This window comes from Oryzias latipes, chromosome 13 (genome assembly GCF_002234675.1).
Source record: "Oryzias latipes chromosome 13, ASM223467v1".
Taxonomy (NCBI): domain Eukaryota; kingdom Metazoa; phylum Chordata; class Actinopteri; order Beloniformes; family Adrianichthyidae; genus Oryzias; species Oryzias latipes.
The window spans coordinates 1,065,864-1,091,149 of NC_019871.2; the positions used below are offsets into that span (position 1 = coordinate 1,065,864).

At 46.4% G+C, this 25,286-nt stretch overlaps 2 protein-coding genes across 3 annotated transcripts in view; both read right to left on the reverse strand.

The window, feature by feature from the left end:
• Window positions 1–1,381, reverse strand: part of LOC101170775 (delta-like protein C) — a 62,658-nt gene extending 61,277 nt beyond the window's left edge. The window contains exons 1-2 of one of the 2 annotated variants that reach the window (XM_023961694.1): window positions 1,171–1,381; window positions 809–1,102 (exon numbers count right to left, since the gene is read on the reverse strand). In XM_023961694.1, the coding sequence (XP_023817462.1) occupies window positions 809–1,102; window positions 1,171–1,227 (351 nt within the window). In that variant the 5' untranslated portion in view covers window positions 1,228–1,381. The other variant, XM_011482159.3, reaches the window with a different exon arrangement.
• A 2,616-nt stretch (window positions 1,382–3,997) lies between these two features.
• On the reverse strand, window positions 3,998–18,656 carry timm50 (translocase of inner mitochondrial membrane 50). Its single transcript, XM_023961675.1, has 11 exons — window positions 18,161–18,656; window positions 15,937–16,087; window positions 14,114–14,145; window positions 11,600–11,621; window positions 9,389–9,447; window positions 8,926–9,045; window positions 7,932–8,036; window positions 7,750–7,848; window positions 4,971–5,127; window positions 4,594–4,700; window positions 3,998–4,523 (listed from the first exon to the last, which is right to left on the reverse strand). The coding sequence occupies exons 1-11, from the start codon at window positions 18,368–18,370 to the stop codon at window positions 4,425–4,427; spliced, it is 1,161 nt and encodes a 386-aa protein (XP_023817443.1). The 5' UTR covers window positions 18,371–18,656; the 3' UTR covers window positions 3,998–4,424.
• Between the last annotated feature and the right edge of the window lie 6,630 nt (window positions 18,657–25,286).

Genomic DNA, 25,286 nt, shown 5'->3' on the forward strand with positions numbered 1-25,286 from the left:
GAAATCACCTCCGTTTGCTCCCCTGGAAGCTCCTTGTCATGGAAACATGGAGCATGGAACCATCAACCCTGCTTTCCAGTCTACACTGCAGAAACAGGATCCCTCATCAGGATGATGTGAATGCGCGCGCGGCCAAACCTCCGCTTTGATCCGGATCAGAGGGTTCAGACTCACAAATGCTTCCGTGTACAAACAAACCAGATGATCTCAGTCTCAGCAGAGTTCAGGCGCGCGTGGCGCTTCTGATGTTCGCAAATGAAGTGAGCGCGTGCCTCCGCCGGCTCTGAGTGACAGTGTTTAGACCACTCCCACAGCACGCGGCACGTTTCGGAGCCCAAAGAGCGCGCATTTACCAGCCTGCAGTCAGTGCGCGCGCCGCTCTTGTTAGAACCGCGCACGTGTGGAGTGTGTACCTGCTCAGCACATGCGCCGTCTTTGTCCCGCGCGGCTGCTGTCAGATTGGGCACGCGGACAGCGGAGGTGTGGATGACGTCAGAGCCAGAGAAAAGCCTCATTTCCAGAGTTTGTCAGCAGAAAAAACGAACAAACAAAATCTCAACACTTTAGGAACTACGAGGAGAAACCAAACCGCGTTTTGTAAGTCTGAAGGTTCTGTTCATCCAAACCAAGTTCTCCCAGGATTCGGTTCTCCAGCAGCCACAGACCGGAAGACACAGAAACACGAAAAGAAACAAACGAAGTTCAGTCTTTCCGGTTTTCGGATTCTCCTCAGACGGACCTGCTCACAACAGGATTCTACTTTTAATTTAAAAAAAATGTTGTGATTAAAATGTCCGGAGAAGCTCACCTTCGTCCTCCTCTTCCTCCTCCTCCCGCAGGATGTCATCCATCTGTTGATCCGTTTGTTTCGCACGCGCCCAAATGGCGCGCGAGGAACGGCGGCACGAGCTTTTGTTTGAGGTGAAGAAACGACACACGGCGCGTGCCCAAGGAGGAGGATGAAGCTGTCTGAAGGAGCGTGGGAAAGTCTGCTGGAGGTGTGAGCTGAGGGGGCGGGGCCCGCGCGAGGCGTCAGAAATGACACCTGAGCAAACGTGCGCGTGCAACAACCGACCCACACCCCCAAAGTTTGGTCCCGTTTCTGCGCGAACAGAAGTTTGGTCAAAAACGTCCCATTTGTGCTCAAAGCTTCGTCGACTCCGCTTTTACCTGAATGGTTTCAGCTGAGATGCGTTCAGGTGAGCTGGGACATTGGAGGCTCGTCATCCATCAGAGGCCAAATGGTTTCGGCTCACGAGTCACTCCGAGAATTAGAGAAATATTTCCCTCAATTCATTCAACAACAGATGATTCAAAGAAGATAAGATTTTCAGTGACGTCAGAAAAACAGCAAAGATGAAGAAATGAAGTGAAAGTTTTTCATTTTTATTTTCTGGAGAAAAAAACAAACAGACAAATGTTTAAATCAAACATGAATGTATCACATGAGACCCCAAACAGTTGTACAGCAGGAGCGCGCGCCTCCAGGTCCGCGCCTTCCTTGGTGACTAGACTCACCTGATCCAGGTGATCTGCAGCAGGTACGACAGGTGCGACTGCGGCTTTGGCCAGTCTGACCCTCATGGGATCAGGAAGTTTCTGTGTTGATGACAAAGAAGGAAACCATGGAAACGAGAACCCGGATGACCGGAGTTCGGGAAAAATCGGTTCCATAAAAACAGAAACAGAAGACTCAGATGTTGGGTCATGAAGCAGATACAGTTTTTATTCAAACATCTGATGAAGTTTTAGTGGTTTATCAATCAAACATCAGATCAGACCAGATTATTTTCCCAAATAATCTAATAATCCAGACTCAGAGTTCAGGGATTGAATTTCACAGAAGTTCTTCTGTTCAGAAGAAAAAAAATCTGAACACAAAACATGTTTCATTTTCTAAAAGTTCTCCAAATATCAGGATCTGTGTGCGTGCACGCGCATTGCTGCCGGAAGTAAATGATTTCACTTCAGATAAAACTCTTTATTCATCGGAAAATTGTTCAGATTAGGAAACCGGATTTTATTTCCTCAAGAGGTCAGGAAGGTTCGCGCGTGCGCAGAGCCCTGGAGGCCTGATTAAAGGCACTAAAGGTCGTTAGAGGAGAGGCGCGCGTGTGGGGAGGTGGAGGGAGGGGGTGTCCTCGCGCCTCCTCACCTGACAGACAGTTAACAGGTAGGTGTCAAGCGCGCGCGGCTTTTTCACACGTCATTAGCAAGACTTTAGGGCGCGAGCGCCTCAATGATCAGGCGAGGAAGAGGAGAAGAAGACATGGGAGGAAGGTGTGAGTACGGGAAGTGAGATTCCAGCAGAAATGACAAAGAATCTTCACTAGACTTTGATTTAAAGCTCTAAAGAGACAGACATTCTTGAAACTGGTTTCACTACAGGCGTTGAACTCCGAAACTCCGGTCGCTCCGTTCAGACTCCATGAAGTGAACCGCGCTGAGGTCAGTTTGCAGAGGCGGTCCAGAGATCCGTATGGATCTGCTGTGATCCATTCTGTGGGATCCGGGTCACCTGTTTTTCTGGTTCCAGGTGGGGGGGCTCATGGTGACGGTCCATGGTTTGGTGGAAGAGAGTCTGGCACGTCCAGGAATGTTCTGGAGAAGTTCTCCTCTCCACTGCAGGTCTTCATCCTCGGAGCACGCCGCCTCCGCCTCCCGCCGTCCCTCCGGCGTTGGTGGAGGAAGCGTTTCCTTCACACTCCAGGCGGCTCCAGCCTTCATAGGAACCAGTATCGGAAAGTTCTGGTTCGGTTTAAAGAGTCGGAGATCCGCTTTGTTTTCCCTCCAAACTTCACTTTATGCTACTTTTTAATGATCAGCCGTGTTTAGTTTCTGGCAGAACTGGATGTTTTCCTCCTCTGAGGCTTCTGCAACCCTTTTTTATTGGGGGGCGGGGCCTGATTTTACTGCATTTTTCATGCGGCCTGTGGAAACTTTGGCAGGTTTCCACAAGCGATGGGAAGCCCCTCTGAAGGCCGGCCGCCCTCAGCCCCCGGCGTTTTAAGAGCGCCTGTGGCGAGGAGGAGGAGGACACGCCCACGGAGGTCGGAGGAGGCGCTGCGGGGTAGATGTTTGGCAGAGCGCCGCTTTAGCTAATAAAAACATGCCGCTCATCTTCCACACAGACTGATGAAGAGGATGAGGAGATCTGAGCGACGAGGACACAAAGCTCCGCCTCCTGATGTACTGCTGTCAGTCAAAGAGGAGTTCTGGGATCTGCTCATCTTTAGGACCCCTTTATGTCTTCACTAAGGAGAGAAGCAGCTTTTCTGCAGACGTCCTGCTGCAGACCCGTCTGCTCCTGGATGAAGACAAATCATTGAACACAACTCGGCCCTTCGTTAGAAACCCCAGGACGCTCTGGCAGACCCACAGGCTGCTCCTCAAAAGAAAGTTCTGCTGCTTCTGACTACAAAGTCCGGCTGGACCTCAGAAGGCGAGAACTTCTGGACGCAGCCGCTTTTCCGGCGGGCAGCCATCATGAGAGCACGGCCATCATGGAGAACTTTGTTCCACTGGGTCGTTCTAGGTTTGAGGCTCCAGAATTCCTTCTGCTCCCTTCCAGCCTCTCAGAAACCAGGAAGCGACTCTGACTGGATCCACCAGAACCTTCCAGCTCAAAGCTGCTGCTGAGATCATTGTTTGAAGGTTTGTTTGATAAAAAACATTTGGATACAAACAGCGTCTCAGTGAATAAAACAGGAGGTTCCCCCTCGTCCTCCTGAGAGGGCGTGACGTCTTCCCTGTTCAAGTCCCGGATTGTGGGAATCTTTGGGAGTTGTCGGAAAAACAAAGATGTTTCTGTAAAAACTTCACATTTGTGGAGAAATGGCAACAAAATCTGCATTTCTGACGGTTAAACACGGAGCTCCACAAGGCTTTGTTTTGGGGCTCCACTTTGTTTGGGAACATTTTTGGGATGACCTAAATGTAAATAAAGCGGGTTTCGTAGGACGTGACCTACGGATGAAGGACTCACTGCAGCCTGAAGTCTTGAAAATCCCATTTATTATTTATTTACTTCTTATAAACATGATCCCCCTCCCCCCATCAGCACAGACAAACAGAAAGCACAATAACAGATTCTAGGAGTAACACTGCTGATCTCAGGTCCCTGTGGGTGTGGCGGGGGGCGCTGGTCCTGGATCAGTCTCTGATCAGCAAGAGTTCCATCTGCCACTCCCCCTTTTCCTTTTCACCCAACCAGCAGCTCAGAAAGGGCATCATGTGACACTCTGAAAGGAGGCAGGGACCACTGAAGCCCAGACTTGCCAGAGCCGGGAGGTTTTCTGGTCGTTAGCGTGGTCTGCAGCAGGACGCAGAAGCCCCGCCCACTGACCGCTCAATAGAGAAGACTCGGCACGCGAGTCCCCGCCCACTCCTCAGCGCAGGGCTGCGATCGGTGGAAGTGTGACGGGTCACTGTTGTTTGGAGCGCCAGAACCGGGAGGCGATGGAGCCGAGCGAGAGTCCCTGCTTCTTCTGCTGCGCCAGCTCGGCCAGACGCTGCTCCTCCTCCTGCCAGCAGGGGGCGGCAGAGTCAAAACACAGACAGACAGCAGAGGGGATGTTGGGTTTCCTCACCCACCTGCGCCAGCTGAGCCTGCCGCTGCTTGAACGCCTCGATGGGGTTGTCCTCCAGAGCGTAGTTCTCCAGAACCGAGCGAACGTCGTCCACTTTGTTTATGGCGATGGCTGGCGAAGAGGAGGAGAGAGGAAGTCAGGCTGCAGCCCTCAGGCGCAATGACAACATAAAACTCGCAGTGTTTGCTTCAAGAAACTCTGTTTTTCTGGGGGAGTCACTGAAACCTTCTAGGAAAATGCAGACATGTTTTCTCTTTGAGAAAAGGATTCTGTTCTAGGATAGTTCAGGTTTGTGACTTTTATTTTGAACATTTGTTCCTCTGATATTTCTAGAGTTGAGGATCTTCCTGGTCAGGAACACTCGGATCCCAAACGCCTCACCTTTCAGGAAGTGGGCCAGGTCGTAGAGCGTCCGGTCGTCGGAGTTTCCGTCCCACTTCTTCAGGGCCAGGCCGTTGAAGGGCTGCAGGCTGAACGCCTCCCGCTTGCAGTCCACCACGATCACTTTACTGCCGTCTCGGTTCAGACACGACACGTCCTGAAAGGCAGAAGAAAAGCCGCTGGAGTCCAGGAAGTCGTGGAAACTCTTCATCACCTGATCATCTTCTTCTCCCTCATACTTTATATTCCTAGACGCTAAGCTCAGAAAGACACAGCAACACTTTCTCTGACAGCCTGAGGGACAGACGGAGAAGCTGCTCTTCGTCTTCATCACCGGCCCCGCCCCTTCTCAGAAAACCACTGTGTGCGGCCAGGAGGACACGCCCCCTCCTCTCAGGAGTGAATGAAGACATCTGTCTCCCTTCAGACTGTTTGTTTCTGCTTCTGAGGAGGTCGGAGCTCCTCCGATCCTCCTCGGATCTTCTGGGAATGACGTAAGCTGATCCAGGGGGAGGAGCCTCATGACGTTCAGGGAAAACGGTTCTCAGAAAATGGAAATACTTTTGGTCCAAACCCTTCATCAGAGGCTGAAACACGCCATATGACGATTGGACAGACACTTGTCATGAATCTGCCACGCCCCTTTTTAACAGAAGCACCGCCTCCATACAAGTATCTGATCATCAGAGGTAAAAATAAATGTTAAAGGCAGTGGGAACATCTTCACATTCTGACCTTTAACACTGGGTGAATGAGGAGCCACTTGAAGGAGAAACAAACCCCCTAGTGGTCACCCAGAGAACTGACCTGCTTCCATTTTTTAGCCCTTAAAACAGCCTAAAATTAGGAAGCGTTTCCTTTCAGTTGGGCTGAAGAGACAAAGATTTAAACGCCAGGTCTTTCTTTGAGTTTATTAATCATCAGCGTTATATAAATTAACCTAAAGGACGGCTGCCATGGTGTTTACATTTTAGTGCTTTTTAAAATACCTTCTTATCATCCGACAGTTTATGTGAGTGCCGCACCCCCTGATCTTAGATGCAGCTGCTAAGATCAGGGGGTGTGGAAGCTGCTTCATATGCAGCTAAAAAAGATGAAGCAGCTGAAGCATCTGAAGCAGATGAAGCAGCTGAAGCAGATGAAGCAGATGTTTGCTGCAACTCGGTGGAAGGCAACTCCATTGACATATAGTCACTTAACCCTTGTGCTATCCTATGCGGTCCAGATGACCCCCCCCCCCCCCCCCCCTCATATTGACATGTTCTCCCTACCATGACAAAGGTGGATAAAGGTGGAAAGATTTCATGTAATCCATGGACACCAGTGAAGATCACAAATCATTGAAGAAAAAAGGTTCAGAGCACTGTCTAGTGGGTCTAGATGACCCAACTCCCAACATTAAAGTGCCTAGGAAGCACAAGGGTTAAACCCATGTCTGGCTCCTACAATGGCCGGCTGCCCTCCAATCACTTCCCCAAACCCGTCCAATAAAAATCTAATCTGTCCGTTTTTTTGCAGCTTAAAAACAGTCAACCAATAATCAGACGTCTGATCCCCTTCAGAAGTGGGCCACTGAACAATGGCAGCGGGCGGAGGAAGGGTCGGCTCTGGTTAATGAGGGGAAGTGACCCCCCCCCCCCATCTTCCTCACCGACCACTGAAAGCCACAAACCGTCTCAGAGGACGGGAGGATCCGAAGCGGCATCGGGACTCTCCTCCAGCATATGGAGCTTCAACCCTCAGCGTCTGCTGCAGAGGAAGACCTCGCTGGGAACTGGGTTAAACTGCTGCCAGCAGACTGCTCCTCAGCGGAAAACAACAGTTGGAAGCGCTCAGGAGGAGGACGAGGGAGGAAGAGGGAAAGCTGGGGGTGGAGGGGGGGAGGCGCTGATGTAGGAGGAGCGGAGAAAGTGACTGGGAGGAGCCAAGGGGAATAAAGTTTCCTCAAGAAGCAAACCAGGTGACTGACTTTTGGAGACAAAAATGCTAATTATGCTGAATTCTAGATAAATGTTGAGCTATTTAATAAAATGTTCACTGCAAAAGATTATGAATGTAGGACAACCTGGGCTAAAAAAACACTAACTCCTAAATAAAGAGGCTGGAAAAGTCTAGAAGAATAGATGAAGCCTTAAACCATAAAAAAAAGATTTAAAAAAAATACTAAAAATGCAAAATTATGAAATTGTAATCAAAAGGGCAGAGAGAAGCTGAAAATCTTAAATCGGGTGAAAAACTTTGATGAAATAAGCTAAAGACGACATAAACGCACTATAGTGAATTCTGTCAAATCATTTCTTGTCCCGTTGCAAACAAACCAACCTCCACCTTCTCTTCTTCTTCTTAGTCTTTGTTTTCTTTTCATTATCAGCGGTTGGCATCAGTGTGATGCTGCATACCAATAAAGTGGATCTTCAAAAAGCAAACACAGAAGTGATTAACTCTGGTAATTAATTGTTATGGGACCAAATCATTGAACATGACAGCAGAATACAAATGTAGAACAGACAGGAAAGTTGTGAAGTAACAGAAATGCTAATCAAAGGTCAAAGGAATCCAAATTCATTTAGGAGTTTCCAGAACAGAAGAAGAAAGCGGAAACAACCGTCAGGCGTGTCTGCTTTGGCGCTGCGCCTTCAATGAGACACTTTGAAAAGGTAAATGAAACTTTTCAGAAACTCTTCTGTTTCTGGGTTTTAAAGGGTGGTTGGCATCGTGACGGTCCAGCGACCGAAGCAGAACCAACCAACCGACTGATCGGCGCTCTCAGGAAACCCACCTTCACGTGATGGCCCTCCATGTAGCGCGTGGCGTCTCTGAAGAGGCGGTACATGACGAAACCCTGCGGGTCGATGCTGTCAATCAGGGGATACGCCGTCTGAGGAGCAGAGCATCATCAGCCTCACCCCCAACCAAACCAGCCTCCTGGTTCCTCTGGAAGAACGTGGAGCAAACGCTCACCATGCCGGTTTCGGCGGTGAAGATGACGATCTCGTAGTACTGCATCAGCTGCTGGAACAGGTAATCGATGCCCGGACGTTTCTTAAAGCGCCAACCCGTCGACAACTGGACTCACAGACAGAGAGAACACACAACCGCCGGGTTACAACAGCTTCTCTGCTGATCTGGGTCATGAGGCGTTCAAATGAACCCAAAGTCCTGGTCAGAGAAACCAGCGGTGAGTTCATGGACCTCAAAGACCGAAGTCCTTGAGAAAGATGACAGAAATACTTTTCCTGTGAGGCTGCATGTTTGAAACCAAAATTCCTAAAATTCAAAACCAATAATAAAAAAAAAACCACACAACACACTTTGGGAGGAAACCTGTAATTCTGAGACGGATTAGAAACAGAAGCACTTGTGGGTCTAATCCTCCTCCATCAACATCTGCTCTGTTGTTTCCTCATGAAGCTTGGTGTTCAACTATTTATGAGTTTCTTTATGGCTTTGCTTTCAGACTTTTATGATGAGCTAGAAGTTTGAGTTCTGCAGCGGTTCAGGAAGTTCTTCATTGGTTCCTTTGAATCCATTTAGTTCTGAGCTCCGGCCCCAAACGCCAACCTCTGACTGCTGTCGTAGTCCTTCTGACAGGTTCAGAATTTAACCATGAAACGTCGTTGTTAATGCCTCGTTATTCCCTATGAAGGGGTGATGATCTGAACAATTTTAACGTATAAAACGTGAAAAGAAAGCAGCAAGCACCCTCAATGCCCCTCCATTACCCCCCATATTACCCCCCCCTCATTGGCTGAGCGGCAGCTAACGGCGGCACATGGACTACAGTGTGAGCACAGACCGCCGGGGGGTCTGACGGGCTTTGGACGGCCGCCGTGGTTGTCTGAGGTCCGTGTTCTCCTACGTGAAGCTTGGTTGTGTTTGACCTCAGCGCTTCATTCCCCTTTCAGTGATGTCACCACATCAGTACTAGCAAACACGTGCATGGAGCCAAACGCACCGACCACTCCGGGTGCAGCAGGACGTCTGTGAGCTCCAGCACCAGGGTGTAGGGCGGCTGGTAGTACGGCTCCTTCAACGGGTCGGGCAGCAGTTTCGGGCTCGTTGGCTCGATGATCATCTGCAAAAAAACCAACCGGTCACACGGCGCCCTCAAAGGATCGGATTCAAGAAAATCTGATGGTAAAACCCTAAATATGGGACCCTGTGGTGGTCCTTCTGACCCCAGTCTGGGTGGCTGACGTTGGGTTGCCCGGTGGGCGGATATTCTCAATCTGCTATCCCTCAAATCCAAAAAGGAGTTTATTCAAATAGACACCTCGCGTGTCAGAAGATTCCTAACCCCCTGTTGTAACATCAGTCCGACACTAGAGGCCCTCAGCTCTGACGCGTCCGCCCAGCGGCCGGACAGAAAACATGTCACTATGAAACGTTCCAGGAGGAAAAGATGTTTGGAGGATCACCTGTCTGTAATCCTTGAAGTATTTGAAGGTTCTCCTCAACTGCTGGACAACTGGAGGGTCTGAAAGAGAGAAGAGGAAGGTGAAGCAGGAGCCTGGATCTCCTCTAGAGCTCATCTGTCGACATGTTGGACCCCCCCCAACAACATCTGAGCAGCTTGATGAAGCCGTGTGGACCTGGACTCTGATTGGCCTCCTTTCCTCTGCAGAGCAGGGGTAAACAGTTTCAGGAGGACTTTGTTTGCTTAAAGAACGGCCTCCAAACAAAGACGCCTCCTTCTGATTGGCTCCCTGACCTGCAGCCTTCCAGCTGATCAATGAGTCCTGCTGATCACAGCTCTAGCTGGAAACCTGCTAATGACTAATCATAATAAAGACCGGGGCTCCCGTGAGGCCACGGGATCATTACTGCCCTGTGGGGGCAAACATCCATCCCCGCATGTCTATCCCGGGGGACTCGGACCCCCAGGATTCCCTGCAGCGAGCTGAAGCAGGAAGAAACCATCTGCTGCTGAGATGAAACGCAGAGAAGGTCCGTAGAAATGAGATCCGGGGACGGACGGGGGGGCGAATACTTCAGATGTTTCTCATGTTTTAAGTCGGAACAAGTGTTGAAAAAGGAGTGAAAGCGCTCCAAAGGAAGGGGACACCAAAGAGGAAGATGCCCTGATGAAGGCCTTTCTGAGAACCAAACGGCTGGTTCTCTGGTTATTTCCTCCTAAAATCTTAAATGTCAGTAAAAACAAAACTTTTCAGCGTTAAAAACTAATTTTAGATCACAAACACTGAAGGATTTTAGAACAAGTATTAACTTTATGATTTCCTGTGAACGTCGTTTCTTTTGTCTTTTAATTAATGTAACATTTCTACACGTTTATCATCCTTTATTTGGCAGCTTTTCCTGTTAATTAGCTTTTTGCATCATTAACTTTTCTTCGGTTAAACCAGTTTCTAGATTTCTCTCAGTGGTTGATGGTAACTCGTCCATCTGCATCGTCACAGGTCGGTCACTTTTTTCCAAAGGTGATGAACTAACCACCGACCGTAAACCCGCTTTATCCCTTTGGGGGTCACATGGTTGCCAGACCCCAACTGTGGGGCAGAGGCGACGTACGCCCCGGACAGGCCGCCAGTCTGTCGCAGGGTCACTCAATCCCACACAGCTGTACTCCTAGAGACGATTTACAGTCACCAGTTAATCCATGAAGCATGCGGTGGGAGGAAGGAGTGCCTGGTGAAAACCCACGCGTGCACGGGGAGAACACGCTACCTCCACGGGGAAAACACGCTAAGCCCACGGGGAGAACACACCAACCCCACGGGGAGAACACGCTAACTCCACGGGGAGAACACGCTACCTCCACGGGGAAAACACGCTAAGCCCACGGGGAGAACACGCCAACCCCACGGGGAGAACACGCTACCTCCACGGGGAAAACACGCTAAGCCCACGGGGAGAACACACCAACCCCACGGGGAGAACACGCTAACTCCACGGGGAGAACCCGCTACCTCCACGGGGAAAACACGCTAAGCCCACGGGGAGAACACGCCAACCCCACGGGGAGAACACGCTAACTCCACGGGGAAAACACGCTAAGCCCACGGGGAGAACACGCCAACCCCACGGGGAGAACACACTACCTCCACGGGGAAAACATGCTAAGCCCACGGGGAGAACACGCCAACCCCACGGGGAGAACACGGCAACTCCACGGGGAGAACACGCTACCTCCACGGGGAAAACATGCTAAGCCCACGGGGAGAACACGCCAACCCCACGGGGAGAACACGCCAACTCCACGGGGAGAACACGCTACCTCCACGGGGAAAACACGCTAAGCCCACGGGGAGAACACGCCAACCCCACGGGGAGAACACGCTACCTCCACGGGGAAAACACGCTAAGCCCACGGGGAGAACACGCCAACCCCACGGGGAGAACACGCCAACTCCACGGGGAGAACACGCCAACTCCACGGGGAGAACACGCTACCTCCACGGGGAGAACACGCCAAGCCCACGGGGAGAACACGCCAACCCCATTCCTGAGCTGACTGTTGTGTCCTTGATTCACCAAAGTAAAAAATCAAAAGAAGCGTTCTTTCTGAATAAAGATTCCCTAAAGCGTCGCCTCATCTTCCAGTTTATGACAGAAATGTTCAGCGGGGGACCGTAACTCATTACTTCAGTTCTCAGACGGACGCTACTCACCTGAGTCGAACTCATCTGGAATCTGCAGGACAGAGAAAACAGAGATCAGAGGTCAACAAAAGCAGGAGTTTCTGCTCCCAAGCTTCCTGTCCAACCCTTCTGCTAACTTGTGGGGTCTAGATGACCCAACTCCCAATGTTAACGTGCCTCCAAGGCATGTTAATGTTGGGTCATCTAGACCCACTAGACCAGGGGTCCCCAAATCCAGGCCTCAAGGGCCAATGTCGTGCTGCTTTTCCAGAAACCCTGCCATATTTGTATCTGATTACCTGGATCAGGTGTGTTTAGCCAATAAGGAGCTTCAATGGCAGGTTGGTTAGAAAACATGTAGGACACCGGCCCCCCAGGCCTGGATATGGGGACCCCTGCACTAGACAGTGCTCTGAACCTTTTTTCTTCAATGATTTGTGATCTTCACTGGTGTCCATGGATTACATGAAATCTTTCCACCTTTGTCCACCTTTGTCATGGTAGGGAGAACACGTCAATGGAAGGACCGGGTCATCTGGACCCCATAACATAGCACAAGGGTTAAAGTAAACCCTAAGGAGTTTTTATTTTAAATTAAATCAAAGTGAAACTATGGAGTTAACATCATGAAACATCACCATCTGTGGTTTTTTTATCGTCTGATTGAGTTTTTCTGGATTTACGTGAATCTGTGGAGGTGAGACGTCGTCTGGACCTAAACCCGTGGTTGATTGTCGCTTAAGGGGGGCAGAGCTCTACTGTTCTGGTGCTGTTGGGTGTGAAAGAGGTCGTTGGTAGAGTTGGGGGGCCTGTCCCCCTCCTCAGAACAGAGGCAGGAACGACATGTCGTTGAAGCGCTCATGAAGCTGCTCTTAGGGTGAACCGTCACCTCTGTGCCATTAAGGAGTCGAACCCGTTCCACCTTCATGGGGAACGATGCTCTGACTCACATTCCTGAGACAACAGCCCCCCCTGGTGGTTCAACGTCAGAGGTGTGGGGGTGTCTGTGTCTCCGTCACGCGGTTCTGCCGGTCCAACTTGTGGCCGTCTCCCCTCAGCCCCCAGCGTAGATGCCCCCCCCCCCCGTACAGTAGGGGGGAGGAGAACACAACGCTCCACCAGACCTCAACGTGAAAACAAGGTTCTTCAGAGCGGACCGTTTCAGGTCCAATCTGGTTTTGGATCCTGTTGGAACTTTCCAGGAACTTCAGGTAAAAACAAACTCCAGGACTCGAACAAGTCTCACTAAAGAACAAGAACAGAAGTCTTTAGTGACTTCCCAGGTTTTTTAGTTTTAATTTAGTTCATATATTCAGGTCAAACTCAGAGAACAGAGCTTCTATCTGAAGCTTCATGAAGGATTTTCAGGAACTTTTACACATTTGGGTTCTGATGCTTTCCAACTCTGCTCCTCGGTCTACAGCCTTGCTGGTATCTTAACCCCGCCCCTTTCTGCTGCATCCGGTGGATTTGGTCAGTCAGAATCTGGAATCACCACAGTCCTGGTTTATAATGTAAAATATTTAAGGACTTTTTATTATTTTTATCTGTTAATCTGACAAATGCTCAGAAATACAGACCGGATAGACGGATCATCCATCTGGTTCTGATCTGATCCAGATCTGGTTTCCTCTGCTGGTCCTCCGGGTTCTGCACTCTGGTTTGGGTCAAACTTTCCAAAGACCAAAGGGAGGAGGTGCTCCGTGTTGGAGGAGAGGAATCAAACAGGAGCTGAGGGAGCTTCTCCACAGAGGAGAGCGACCGGCTGCTTTACTATCTGACCTCATTTCTGACAACAGCGCCCCCAAATGGGCAGCTGCCGGAACAGCAGGTGGGGGCAGAAGGTTTGAGAGCGTCTGTCCTCCTCGGTTCCCGCAGCGACGCCTGCAGTCAGCAAAGTGCAGCAGATGTCCTCCATGGAGACGAGGAGGAGCTGGAGGTGAAGAGCGCCTTCTCGGGGGCTCCGACATGCGGCGGAGATGTTTGAGGATTCGCCACAGAAAAATTCCGTTTTACAGCCACACTTTTTGGTGTTTTTAGGAGCTTTGAAGCCTAAATGAGAGGAAACCCTCATCTGTGCTTTCAAACCTCCAGAGGAACTTTAACTTTCCTTTAAGCTGACATTAAAAAAAACCAACCGAGCGAATGTCAACGCAGAAAAAGAGAAAATTCAAGAAAAACCTATCAGTAAAACCACAGAATAAACCTGAGGGACTTTTTTTCATGACCGCAAAACCTTATTTTAACCTCCAATTTCTGATCTTCTAGAAAACGTATTTGGTACAAAAAAACACACAAAAACACAACAATCATTTTGTCGGAGCACAAATAAAAACTTGAAAGAGTCAAACCCCCCAGGACAGTCGCTGTGGCACGAGCGTCGGCAAAAGGACGCAAGTGTGAGTCGTTCCCACCGCAACGCCGCCTGCATCCACTCACACCCCAGTCTGATGAGAGGGGGGGGGGGGGGGGGGGGTGCGCTTTGTTTAACATCTCCACCCCCCAAGCAATAATGAACCCAGAAAAAAGAAGACGGGGACTCACCTGGATGCCCTGTTCATCCACAGAGTTTGCTCCTGGAAATGAGACAGAAAGATCAGTCAGGACACCGGGACTCAAACCCGGTCCGAGGCGTTCCGCTAAACCAATGCCACATGCAATGATAGGATCAATTTGGTAACATGCATGTGTCCTGTGTTCACTGAACTTTACTTCGATGGGATGTAACTGGTGGGAAGAGCGGTTGAGAAAAGAGGAAAAAAAAGAAGCTAGTAAAGGATTGGAACGGAGCTCTGCCTCCCTCTAGAGGCCACAGCTGTTACTGCAGCTCCTACAGCTGTTACTGCAGCTCTACAGCTGTTACTGCAGCTCTACAGCTGTTACTGCAGCTCTACACCTGTTACTGCAGCTCTACACCTGTTACTGCAGCTCTACAGCTGTTACTGCAGCTCTACACCTGTTACTGCAGCTCTACAGCTGTTAGTGCAGCTCTACAGCTGTTACTGCAGCTCTACAGCTGTTACTGCAGCTCTACAGCTGTTACTGCAGCTCTACAGCTGTTAGTGCAGCTCTACAGCTGTTACTGCAGCTCTACAGCTGTTACTGCAGCTCTACAGCTGTTACTGCAGCTCTACACCTGTTACTGCAGCTCTACACCTGTTACTGCAGCTCTACACCTGTTACTGCAGCTCTACACCTGTTACTGCAGCTCTACACCTGTTACTGCAGCTCTACAGCTGTTCCTGCAGCTCTACAGCTGCTGGGATGATATGTTTCTGTTATTCGCACACATCAACCTGCGACAAACACCGATGGAAATTCATGTTGCACATTACCAGCCGCATGTATGTAGAAAATTACGCGCAAATAGTCACTTTCTTCTGAAGCCGAATCACTGACAAAAACACCAAAACCCAGGTTTCCATCACACGGATGAGCAAACGTTATCAGAGTTCTAGAAAAAAAAAACACAATTTCACGATGACACCGTTAGCACTGAATCCTAATTATGTGAATAAACACAAACCGACTGACGCCGTAAGTCATTCAGAAACACAGAGACGGGTGTGAGCAATGCTTTGACAGCAGCTGCATCACATTTCTGCCACGGCTCCAGCGCTCATCATCATCTATCAAAGGAAGAGCGGCGAGCTCCTCGCACGTGGGAGGGGCTACGAGTGAAGCCCCTCCAAGACGAGCATCGCCATCCGTTTGGCGGTCACATGACTCGTTTGAGTCCAGAAATGTAGTTTTCATTGCAGTTTAGTGAATTTTCAATTACATGGCGCCTCAAAAACCTTCAAACGCAGAAACGTTTTTTTGACAAATGCGAGTTTTTTCTAAATTCGTGTTTTCATTCGGCAATTTTTTTAGCGCAAATCCAAGATCAACGAATCACAAATGAAACAATTCCAACTTCTTAATATAGTAAATATTAAATCTTTATTAAACAGTTATTGAACTTTTTTCATTCAAATTTGACTTTTTTTTTATATTCCAGACGTTATTTCAGTAAACTGAACTTCAGTTTTATTCTTTTTAAATCTACAAAAGATAATTGATAGTTTTACTTTACCGACATTTTACTTTGAAATAGTATTTACTTCAGGTCAAAGTACTGCATTCAGTTTGTTTAGTTTATAAACTTCAAACATTATTCTGCAGGTTTAGAGTCAAAATTAGGTTGAAGTGTATTTTTTAAAACTCTACAGTATTTTCAAAAGATGGCAAATCAGTGATGATGATGGTTATAATCCAGATGTTAGCACAAAGACCAAACCGAGGAGCAGGAAGTGGGATTCTGCAGGTTGTTGCGTTTGTGAAGCTGATCACAGAAAACACTTCTGACTTTGACTGACAGCACTCACCGAAGATGTAGACGATGCTGACAGCCCCGCCCAGCCCCATGAGGCCCGCCAAGCGCAGAACCATCTTCTTGGCGTAGGCGGTGTTCTCCTTCTTGTCCTCCGCCCGCTCTCCCTCCTTCTCGCCCTCTGGGGGAGGAGGTGGGGGCTGGCCCTGGTCCAACACAGTTCACACACATCAAGGTTTCATCCATCACATCTGCAGCTGCCGTTTCCTGCAGCATGTGAACGCAGCACGACCATCAGGGAAGTTCAGCATCTCTGAACGCCGACTGCTTCAGCCTCGCCAATCCTCACCGACACGGTTCCTTCGGGCGCCGCATACAACCCCGGTGATAAAGACCGCTCCTTTTAGGCTTTGAGCTAGCAGCCCAAAGACGAGAAAAGCTGAAAGTTCTGTTCTAACCGCCCCTTCTGACGCCTGCTGCAGCATTTGGGAGCAAAGGGCAGTTCTCAGAGACGCTCCAGAACCGCCCGGCGGTGAAGAACAACGGCAGGTCGACTCTGACCGTCCAGTCCAGGGGTCGCCGCCCTGCGACCTCCCTGAGCTGCATGTGGGTCTCTGTGGTTTTGTAAAATAACTATCATGTTCTGAGATTGTCGTGGTGCCTTTAGGGCGAGCGGGCAGGAGGAAGAGAGCAGCGTGAACGTGCGGAGGGGGCGTGTCTGCAGCTGTGGCGCTATCGTAGGGGGCATATGGAAAAAGAAGCCAGTTTTATTTCCTGGACTAAAACGACTCATTTCTGCATAAAAACTCCTCCCATCTGCGTTAGGACGCCCCCACTATCCCGTCAACGTGCTGCTGTGACGACCGCATGTTGGGCTGTCTGTGCAGAACACGCTGGGGGGGGGTGCACGCAGGCGAAAACAACTCAGAGCTACAGAGGTGTGAACAGGTCGACAGATGGGGGCGGGGCTTAGACCCACCGCTTAGCATTCCAGACCTGCAACAAACTAACAGCTGCTTCCTAATAAAACATAAATGTCATCCTTAAATTAATATAATGTATCGTTTACTGGATTTAAATAAATAAATACAAAGGAGTCTGCATCAAAGTGAATCTGTTTCCATCTTCTTAACTCTGGTGTTTGACAGACAGAAAAGTCTATTCAAGGTTGTGAAAATGGACAAAAGATCAAAGGAAACGTCACGCTCATAAATGATTAAATACTTAAATAAATATCCTGACAGCATTTTGAATCAATACAAGTATCACCAAATGAACTATCCCAAAATATATCGGCCAAAAACCATTTTTTCTAACACCCCTAGTGTTGCGGCTCCCTGTGCTTTCATCTCCGTGGGAAACTGATCCAATCGACTCTTTGAGAGGTTCAGGTTTCCGACCCTTGACCTAGAGACTGGATTTATGTCAGAGTTCAGCAGGTCTTCCTCAACATTTGGTCATTATTTATTAAAAACATTGTATTTATCATTCATTTCCTAAAGCAGATTTTAACCCATTTATGTGGTTCTGGGACACGATTTAACCAGACTTCCTTCTTTCAAACTACTTTAGTCATTTGTTTTATTTTTACAGCTAATTTATTTTCTTCTGTATATTTTGGCTGCTGGTGTGTTTATGTCTTTAGCGAATCCAGTTCTAGTTTGCATCAACTCTTTTTGGGGTGGGGGGAGGGACTCTGCCCCAGCCCCCCTGTAACCCCGCTCCGGCCCTGGCCGTGACAGGGATGTTTGAAATGAATGCAGGCAGGAGCCGCAGGAGGTTGAGGAGGGCGGGGATCTGCACCGACCTTCAAAACCAAACAAACCTTCATGTTTTTTATCTGGCAGACAGAACCGAGCGACAACATCAACACCACCCCGACCCGACACCCCCTTGATGGTTCTGGGGCGCTCTACTGGATCCGGTACCCGCCGGTTTAGCTAGCCAGAGAGTGACCGGGAGCTCGTGCGTTAGCTCGTTAACGTGGAGTTCATTCATTCAGGTCCTGAAGCTCTCACGCCGAGTCCACTTACAATACGTCACGCGGACCGAAGTGACGCGGGCGGAGACTTAAAACTAAATACTACAAAAGACTGACTCGGATTTATGACCAGACAGAATAGAAAACAACAACATTTAAGCTAACTGTCAATTCAAGTTTATGTTTCATTCGCTTATACTGGCAGCTTACAAGGGCGGTGCTTCTGTATCTCCATCACAAACGTCGGTGCTCGCTTCAAAAAGATCAGCTGCGAAGTCGTAAATCAAGCGCACCTCACCTGACTCTGCTGCTGCTGCAGTCTCTCCTGGAGGATCGCCTGAGCCAGGCCGCCCGTCGCGCCGCCCGCCCCGGCCGGCGGCTTCTCCGAGGAGAGCGTCCGGATGACGTGCAGCACTGCCGGGGCGGCGGCTCCCGCAGTCCCGCTGCGGAGCCTCAGCAGGCCGCGACCCGTCCGGACACACATGGGGAGCACAGACGCGGTCGACATCTTGGATTTTTGCGCTAGCGACCGGCCAGCGTGCGTGACGCGAGTCAAAAGGACAAACGCTCCTGATTGGTTCTGAGCCACTTGACTGGTAGATGTGACGTCCAATCAGAGGACGGGAAAACTTTATTGAGACACAAAAGGCGGGGCTTAAAGTGATCGGACCAATCAGCTACAAGCAGTAGTCTGACCTTCGATTACAACACTAAAGTGTCGGGGGTTTGATGCTGAGAGGAGGAAAGAGAAGACTTCACCTCCTTTGTACAATGTTTTAAATAAATACATGTATTATTATTAATGTCAAATAAAAAAAATGTGATCTGGTATACAAAGATATATTATTTGGTTTTTATAATGGTAAAAATTCAATAATAACAATAGCAACTTACTGCTCCTATTTATACAAAGTTTGTTCCATCTTCCAGTTTGTCCACCAGATGGTGACCCGGCCCCTTGTGTAACTTTGTCCTGATTTAGGTTCCAAACAGAAGTGTTGATGCCCCATATGGAGGAAGTTACTCCAGAATGGTAGATACTAGACACTCCTGCTATGACCGGTGGACGGAGGAACCACATGCATGTTGATATGTTATTAGTAGTTTTCATCCACGTTAACGAGCACGGACATCAACCTGGACAATGTATCCTCACTCATCCTGTTGACAAATGGTATGACTCGGGAGATACCACCTGCTTTGTACCTGTACCTGTTATTAGTGACCTGAAGGAGGCGCTGTTATACTCTGTATGTTGGAGCAGTTCGGTTCTGGTAATAAAGAGAAGCCGGACTTTCTGCTATGCTGTAACTACAGTATTCCAAAAATCCCTTTGAAACTGTCAAATTTTCATCAACAGGTTCTCTTAGCCTGGGCTCTGATCTACAAACACAACTTTTCTCCACAGACTTGTATTATCTGGAATAACTGAATAACTCAGAGTTCACAATGCAGTATGAAATACCAATAACCCCCAAAGAATTTACAGTTGTGTTTGATGCCGTCCCGTCTGGGCTTTGCATGTTATTCAGGGGTTTCTACAGCGCTCCTCCTCTGACTCTCCATCCTCCTGATGCGTTCAAATCCCCTCTGGTCGTTTCTGCTTCACTTCCGCTAAACAGTTGAACTCAAAAAGCAGAGCTTTGTTTCAAGATCATTTAGTTTCTGTTCCATCAGCTACCTTTGGGCTAATTTCACCTCGAACATTGGATAGAAAAAAGTCTGATCTTTACCGCAAAAATACTTCTTAACAAATAAAGTCGAAGAAATCTCTTTTAAACTCCTACACAGATTTTATCCAGCAAAGCATTACTTGACTAAATTTCAGGCTGACATAAACATCAGTTGTACTTTCTGTCACAAACAACCTGAAACCTGCTCTCATTTATTCTGGTCTGTGAATTCACATACAGATTTTGGAAAAACATTCATAAATTTATGACCGATTCTATTTTTGCTGACATACAACTTTATTATAAAAACATACTTTTTGGTTTTCATAGCTTTGATGTCAAAGACCGTGATGCTTTCTTTTCTGTAAACATGGTATGATTTATGGCTAAATATACACAAAAGCAAATTTTCCAATAAAAAACCTGATTTCTTTGTGTTCAAACTTGAACTGCAGCAATATTGAAAATTAATTACAGCTTCAAAAAACAATTGACATTGTAAATCTTTTGGACTGCTGACATAAATTTACTCTCGCATATTCTCTTTTTATTTTTTTTATTTTTTATTCCATTTTGTGATTGTTACTAATAATTAGAATTTTCTTAAAAATGTAACACGTTTATTCTGTATTCAGAATTCTATTGAACATTATATGTGCATAATTGTTGCATTTTCTTGTTTTGTATGATGCAATTGCTCAATAAAAAATAAATAAAGAGAAGCCGGTGAATGGCTAAAGAGTCGTAATTTCTTCAGAATTATTCCACTGCAGGTAGGCAAAAGGTAAAAGCCTACACTGAAGAGTTAAACCTGCTGACACATCCATGCTCTGCCCAGTCCTGATAGTGGTCCTAGTCCTCCTCCTGAGGAACTGATCTCCCACCTCCTCCATCCTTTTCTAGACATTCTGGCCCCACTCAAAACAAGGTCTATCTCATTCAACGCCCTCTAAACCCTGGTTTACTCCAATCCTCAGACAACTCAAAGCTAAAGGTCGTCAACTAGAACCACTCTACAAGAAAACTGTGCTCACTATTCCCAAGGACATGTATTGTAACCATGTCATCCAATACAAAGACTCCATCTCCAAGACCAAAACAAAATATTTCTCTGGTTTGATAAATTAATGGCTAATGGCAACTCAAAGGTCCTGTTTTCCATCCTCTCACGTACAACAACCTGCCAGAATTCACTTCCTCCTCATTTGTACTCCTTTCATTTCTGTGACATCCTAGCGTCTTACATCTCTTCAAAAATCCACGACATTCACCAACAACTTCAATCCAATCCAAGTCAAAATGTAACGGCACCAGCTCTTCTCTTCCCACATCAGCTATTCACATCATTTCATCTACCATTGGTAGAGCAAATCACTGAACTCATAAAAAAATCCAAAACACCCTCCTGCCAACTTGACCCAATTCCCACTGCTCTGGTCAAGGCTGGCTTCCGTCAATTCCACAGTACAGAAACAGGAACAAAGACCACCCTAAATAAACTCCCTAACATCTCCATTTCCATTTCGAGTCTGGGTGTCATCCTCGACAGCACTCTCTCCTTTACTGCCCACATCAATAGCATCACCCAGACGGCCTTTTTCCACCTCACAAGCTGGAACTAGAAGACAGCGGGAAGCATATCAGGTTGTAGGGTGTGGTCCACTGTAACCAGGTATCAACCGTCCTCAGCCTGGACACTTTGATGAGAAAAAAAACTGTACTTCATACTAGAACTTTTGACATTTTTAAAACAGTATTTGTTTTTTTTTTTTGCAGAAACGTTAGAGCTGCTTTAAACTTGAATAGTTTTTATAATTTTTATATAAGATAGGTAAAGGTAAAGATATTGCCATAATCTTTAGCTGTCAATTTATCTACTTTCCTGTTCAGTGATTTTTTTTAAATTCACGTTGTGTCGGTGCTATTTTTAACCTTTTTATTTTGGTACGTCAATAGCAACCATTTCATACTGGTTTCACAAGGGAGTTACATTTTTTAAGGCGAGACTTCCGGGTTGAACACATTCACATTCTTTGACCTCCACATCACTCCATTCAATGACACACAAAATTTATTTTTAGCAATTTTGTGGGTAAAAGTTCACAAAAACATTTAAAAGATACGTCCATTTGATGTGACTATATAAACGACACATACTTATAATATAATAATAGCTTATAATATTAATAACTTAATAATATATATTTATTATTGTGATTATTATTATTATTATTATTAGTAGTAGTAGTAGTAGTATTTAATATTATTTATTTATTATGAATCTCATTTTCGATAATAATTTCAATAATAATTGTAATTATAATTTTTAATATTTTAATATTCTTAATAATTTAATATGAATGTCATTTTTTATGTCCTTTTTAATGTTATATAGATTATCTCTGAATGTCTTTTTTTTGCTGACACAGATATATGAAATTTCCCCATTGTGGGATTAATGAAGTCATCATCTATCTATCTATCTATCTATCTATCTATCTATCTATCTATCTATCTATCTATCTATCTATCTATCTATCTATCTATCTATCTATCTATCTATCTATCTATCTATCTATCTATCTATCTATCTATCTATCTATCTATCTATCTATCTATCTATCTATCTATCTATCTATCTATCTATCTATCTATCTATCTATCTATCTATCTATCTATCTATCTATCTATCTATCTATCTATCTATCTATCTATCTATCTATCTATCTATCTATCTATCTATCTATCTATCTATCTATCTATCTATCTATCTATCTATCTATCTATCTATCTATCTATCTATCTATCTATCTATCTATCTATCTATCTATCTATCTATCTATCTATCTATCTATCTATCTATCTATCTATCTATCTATCTATCTATCTATCTATCTATCTATCTATCTATCTATCTATCTATCTATCTATCTATCTATCTATCTATCTATCTATCTATCTATCTATCTATCTATCTATCTATCTATCTATCTATCTATCTATCTATCTATCTATCTATCTATCTATCTATCTTTCTATCTATCTATCTATCTATCTATCTATCTATCTATCTATCTATCTATCTATCTATCTATCTATCTATCTATCTATCTATCTATCTATCTATCTATCTATCTATCTATCTATCTATCTATCTATCTATCTATCTATCTATCATCTATCTATCTATCTATACATGATATACATGATATATACTTTGGTGTAGGGTCAAAAGAACAGCTTAAGACTATGATTCCTCCCTGATCCTCAGGGAACACAGTCCCTCATGTTCTCCGTGACTCTGCTCAGAAAAACCGGATTCAGCTCATCATGAAGCTGCACACGCCTGAGAATGACAGCTGCTGAAGTCAGGTTTGAGAATAGACTGAACCCAAACCACAGTCATCTGGCATTTCCAAAAGAAAAAGAAAGTCAGTCGGGCTTCAGGCAACAGAACTGAATAAACGCCTTTTTATGTTGGGTTCCTCTCACCTCAAGTTTGTTCCAACAAATCTTTCTGCTCAGCTAAGCTCTTTTCAGCAGCTCACCTTTGAGGTTCACTGGGAAAAAATAAGACTCAGGAGGAAAAAATGTACGCTTCTCCCAAAGTCAAGTTGTCCAGGAAGGGGGGGTCCAGGAAGACCAGGTTCTGGATGTTCCTGTCAAGGGCCCGAATGGCTAATGGGAAGAAGCTCCCCCTCATCGTCTCAGTTTGTCTTCATGGAACGGAGACGTTTCCCTGACCTTATCAGAGAACAGTCTGCTGTTGAGCTCCTTAGTATCTTCTTGGCTGTGGTGCAGCGCCGCCTGTCGGAGCTCGGCTGATTGCAGCAGCATCCGGAGAACGTTCCTGTCCGGCTTTGTGCTGCTTCCAAACCAGCAGGGATGCTTCCCATCCGGATGCCCTCAGTGGTGCAGGTGTAGAAAGTCTACAGCACCTCTCAGGGCAATTCAAAGTCCTTCAGGTGTCTGAGATGATGAAGATGCTCCCAGGCCTTCTTCACTAGGGTGTCAACAAGGCAGGACCATGTTGGATCCTGTGTGATGCAAACTTGAAGTGAACTGGTAGTTCCTCACCTGCTTTACACAACAATCTTCTCTACCGTGTCTCACCTATGAATGGATGTTTGTACTCATACAATTCTCAAATCTTTCTTTGAAACACCAAAAACAGAAATCTTAGCTGGAGATTGAAGCTTATTGTTCAGAACTTGGCAAGAAAACAAGCTGCACTTGAAGTAAAACTGTTTGACATTAGTGACTAAAGCAACAAACTAAAGTTTCTGCTTCTGTTTTGAGAAGCTAATCGGGCGAGACCACAAGGCAAAAGGAAAACAAACATAATGTGGACGAAGACGAAGAGATAACAGAAAGTATTCAAAAAGACATTTCACTAAACAAAACAAACTGGTGGAATCTGCAGATGCAGCCTGTACAACGATGAGGGGAAGTTTATACATCTATTCTTCTAGAGAGACGTCAGAGGTGAGGATTAGCAAAAGCCACCGGATGGCATTTTACCAGCAAGGCTAAAGAAGTAAAAAGCAGTGACAGAGGACTGTGATCTGAAGACGTCCTCTATGCAAAGAACTCGCTGAGAGCTTTTGTGGGTTCAGTGTTCAACCTCAACATGTTAAAACCATTTGAATGAAAGCAGATAGACTGGAAAATCCCAAATGATGAAATAGCAGTAAAAAGGTGTTATTGTTCACATTCAGCTTGGACAGATCCATGTTTTGCATTGACACCTTGACGTGTTGAGAGGGTGTGGGTGGATCCAGCATGGAGGTAAGGTGCAGACACCTTTAAGGCAGAGGTTTTGAACTCCCAATTTCCTCTGACACAAACTTACAGAAGGCAGAAAACATGACCTGATGGGGTCTGTGTAGAGAGAGTACCTGACTTCAGGTTCCTGAGAGTCTACATAGAAGATGGCCTAACCTGGAACACCCAGCAGAGACTCTACACCCTCAGGGCTCAGGAACTCATCACTCAGAGTCTCCTGCTGTCCTACTCTTAAGAGCATCCTGACCGACTGCATTGGGATTTGGTTCACTGACTGTACGGTGCTCAGAGAAACTACTCACAGGAGTCATAAACTCGGCCACAAGATCAGGTTGTGCTTTAATGTTTTACTGGACCCCTTCAGTTCTGACTGAAAGAAGGGTCAATGAATTCTCTGGGACACATCCCACCATAAGCACTGATTGAACTGTTACCCCCCAATGCAAGCAAGCAGACTAAAAAGCAGTTTTTATCCTTAAGTAAAACACAATAGTGGTGAGATTTTGTAAACTCTCTTCTTCCGTCTCTCTTAGCAGTCAATCAAACTCTATTGGAAAAAGCTAATGTGGTGTGCATGTATGCATATGTATTTCCATAAATACTCACATAAAATCCATTGAATCGTAACTAAACCATGATGTGTCAGAATTGAGTCACAACAAGTGGACTAAACACGAGATCATGTTTGGATTTAAGTACAAATAAAGTGAGTCATGAGTTTAACCCTTGTGCTATCCTAGGCACTTTACCATTGGGAGTTGGGTCATCTAGACCCACTAGACAGTGCTCTGAACCTTTTTTCTTCAATGATTTGTGATCTTCACTGGTGTCCATGGATTACATGAAATCTTTCCACCTTTATCCACCTTTGTCATGGTGGGGAGAACACGTCAATGCGAGGGTGGGGTCATCTAAGATAGCAGAAGGGTTAAGCGGCACGTGGAATGCGGTTCAGCAGGCCGCTAC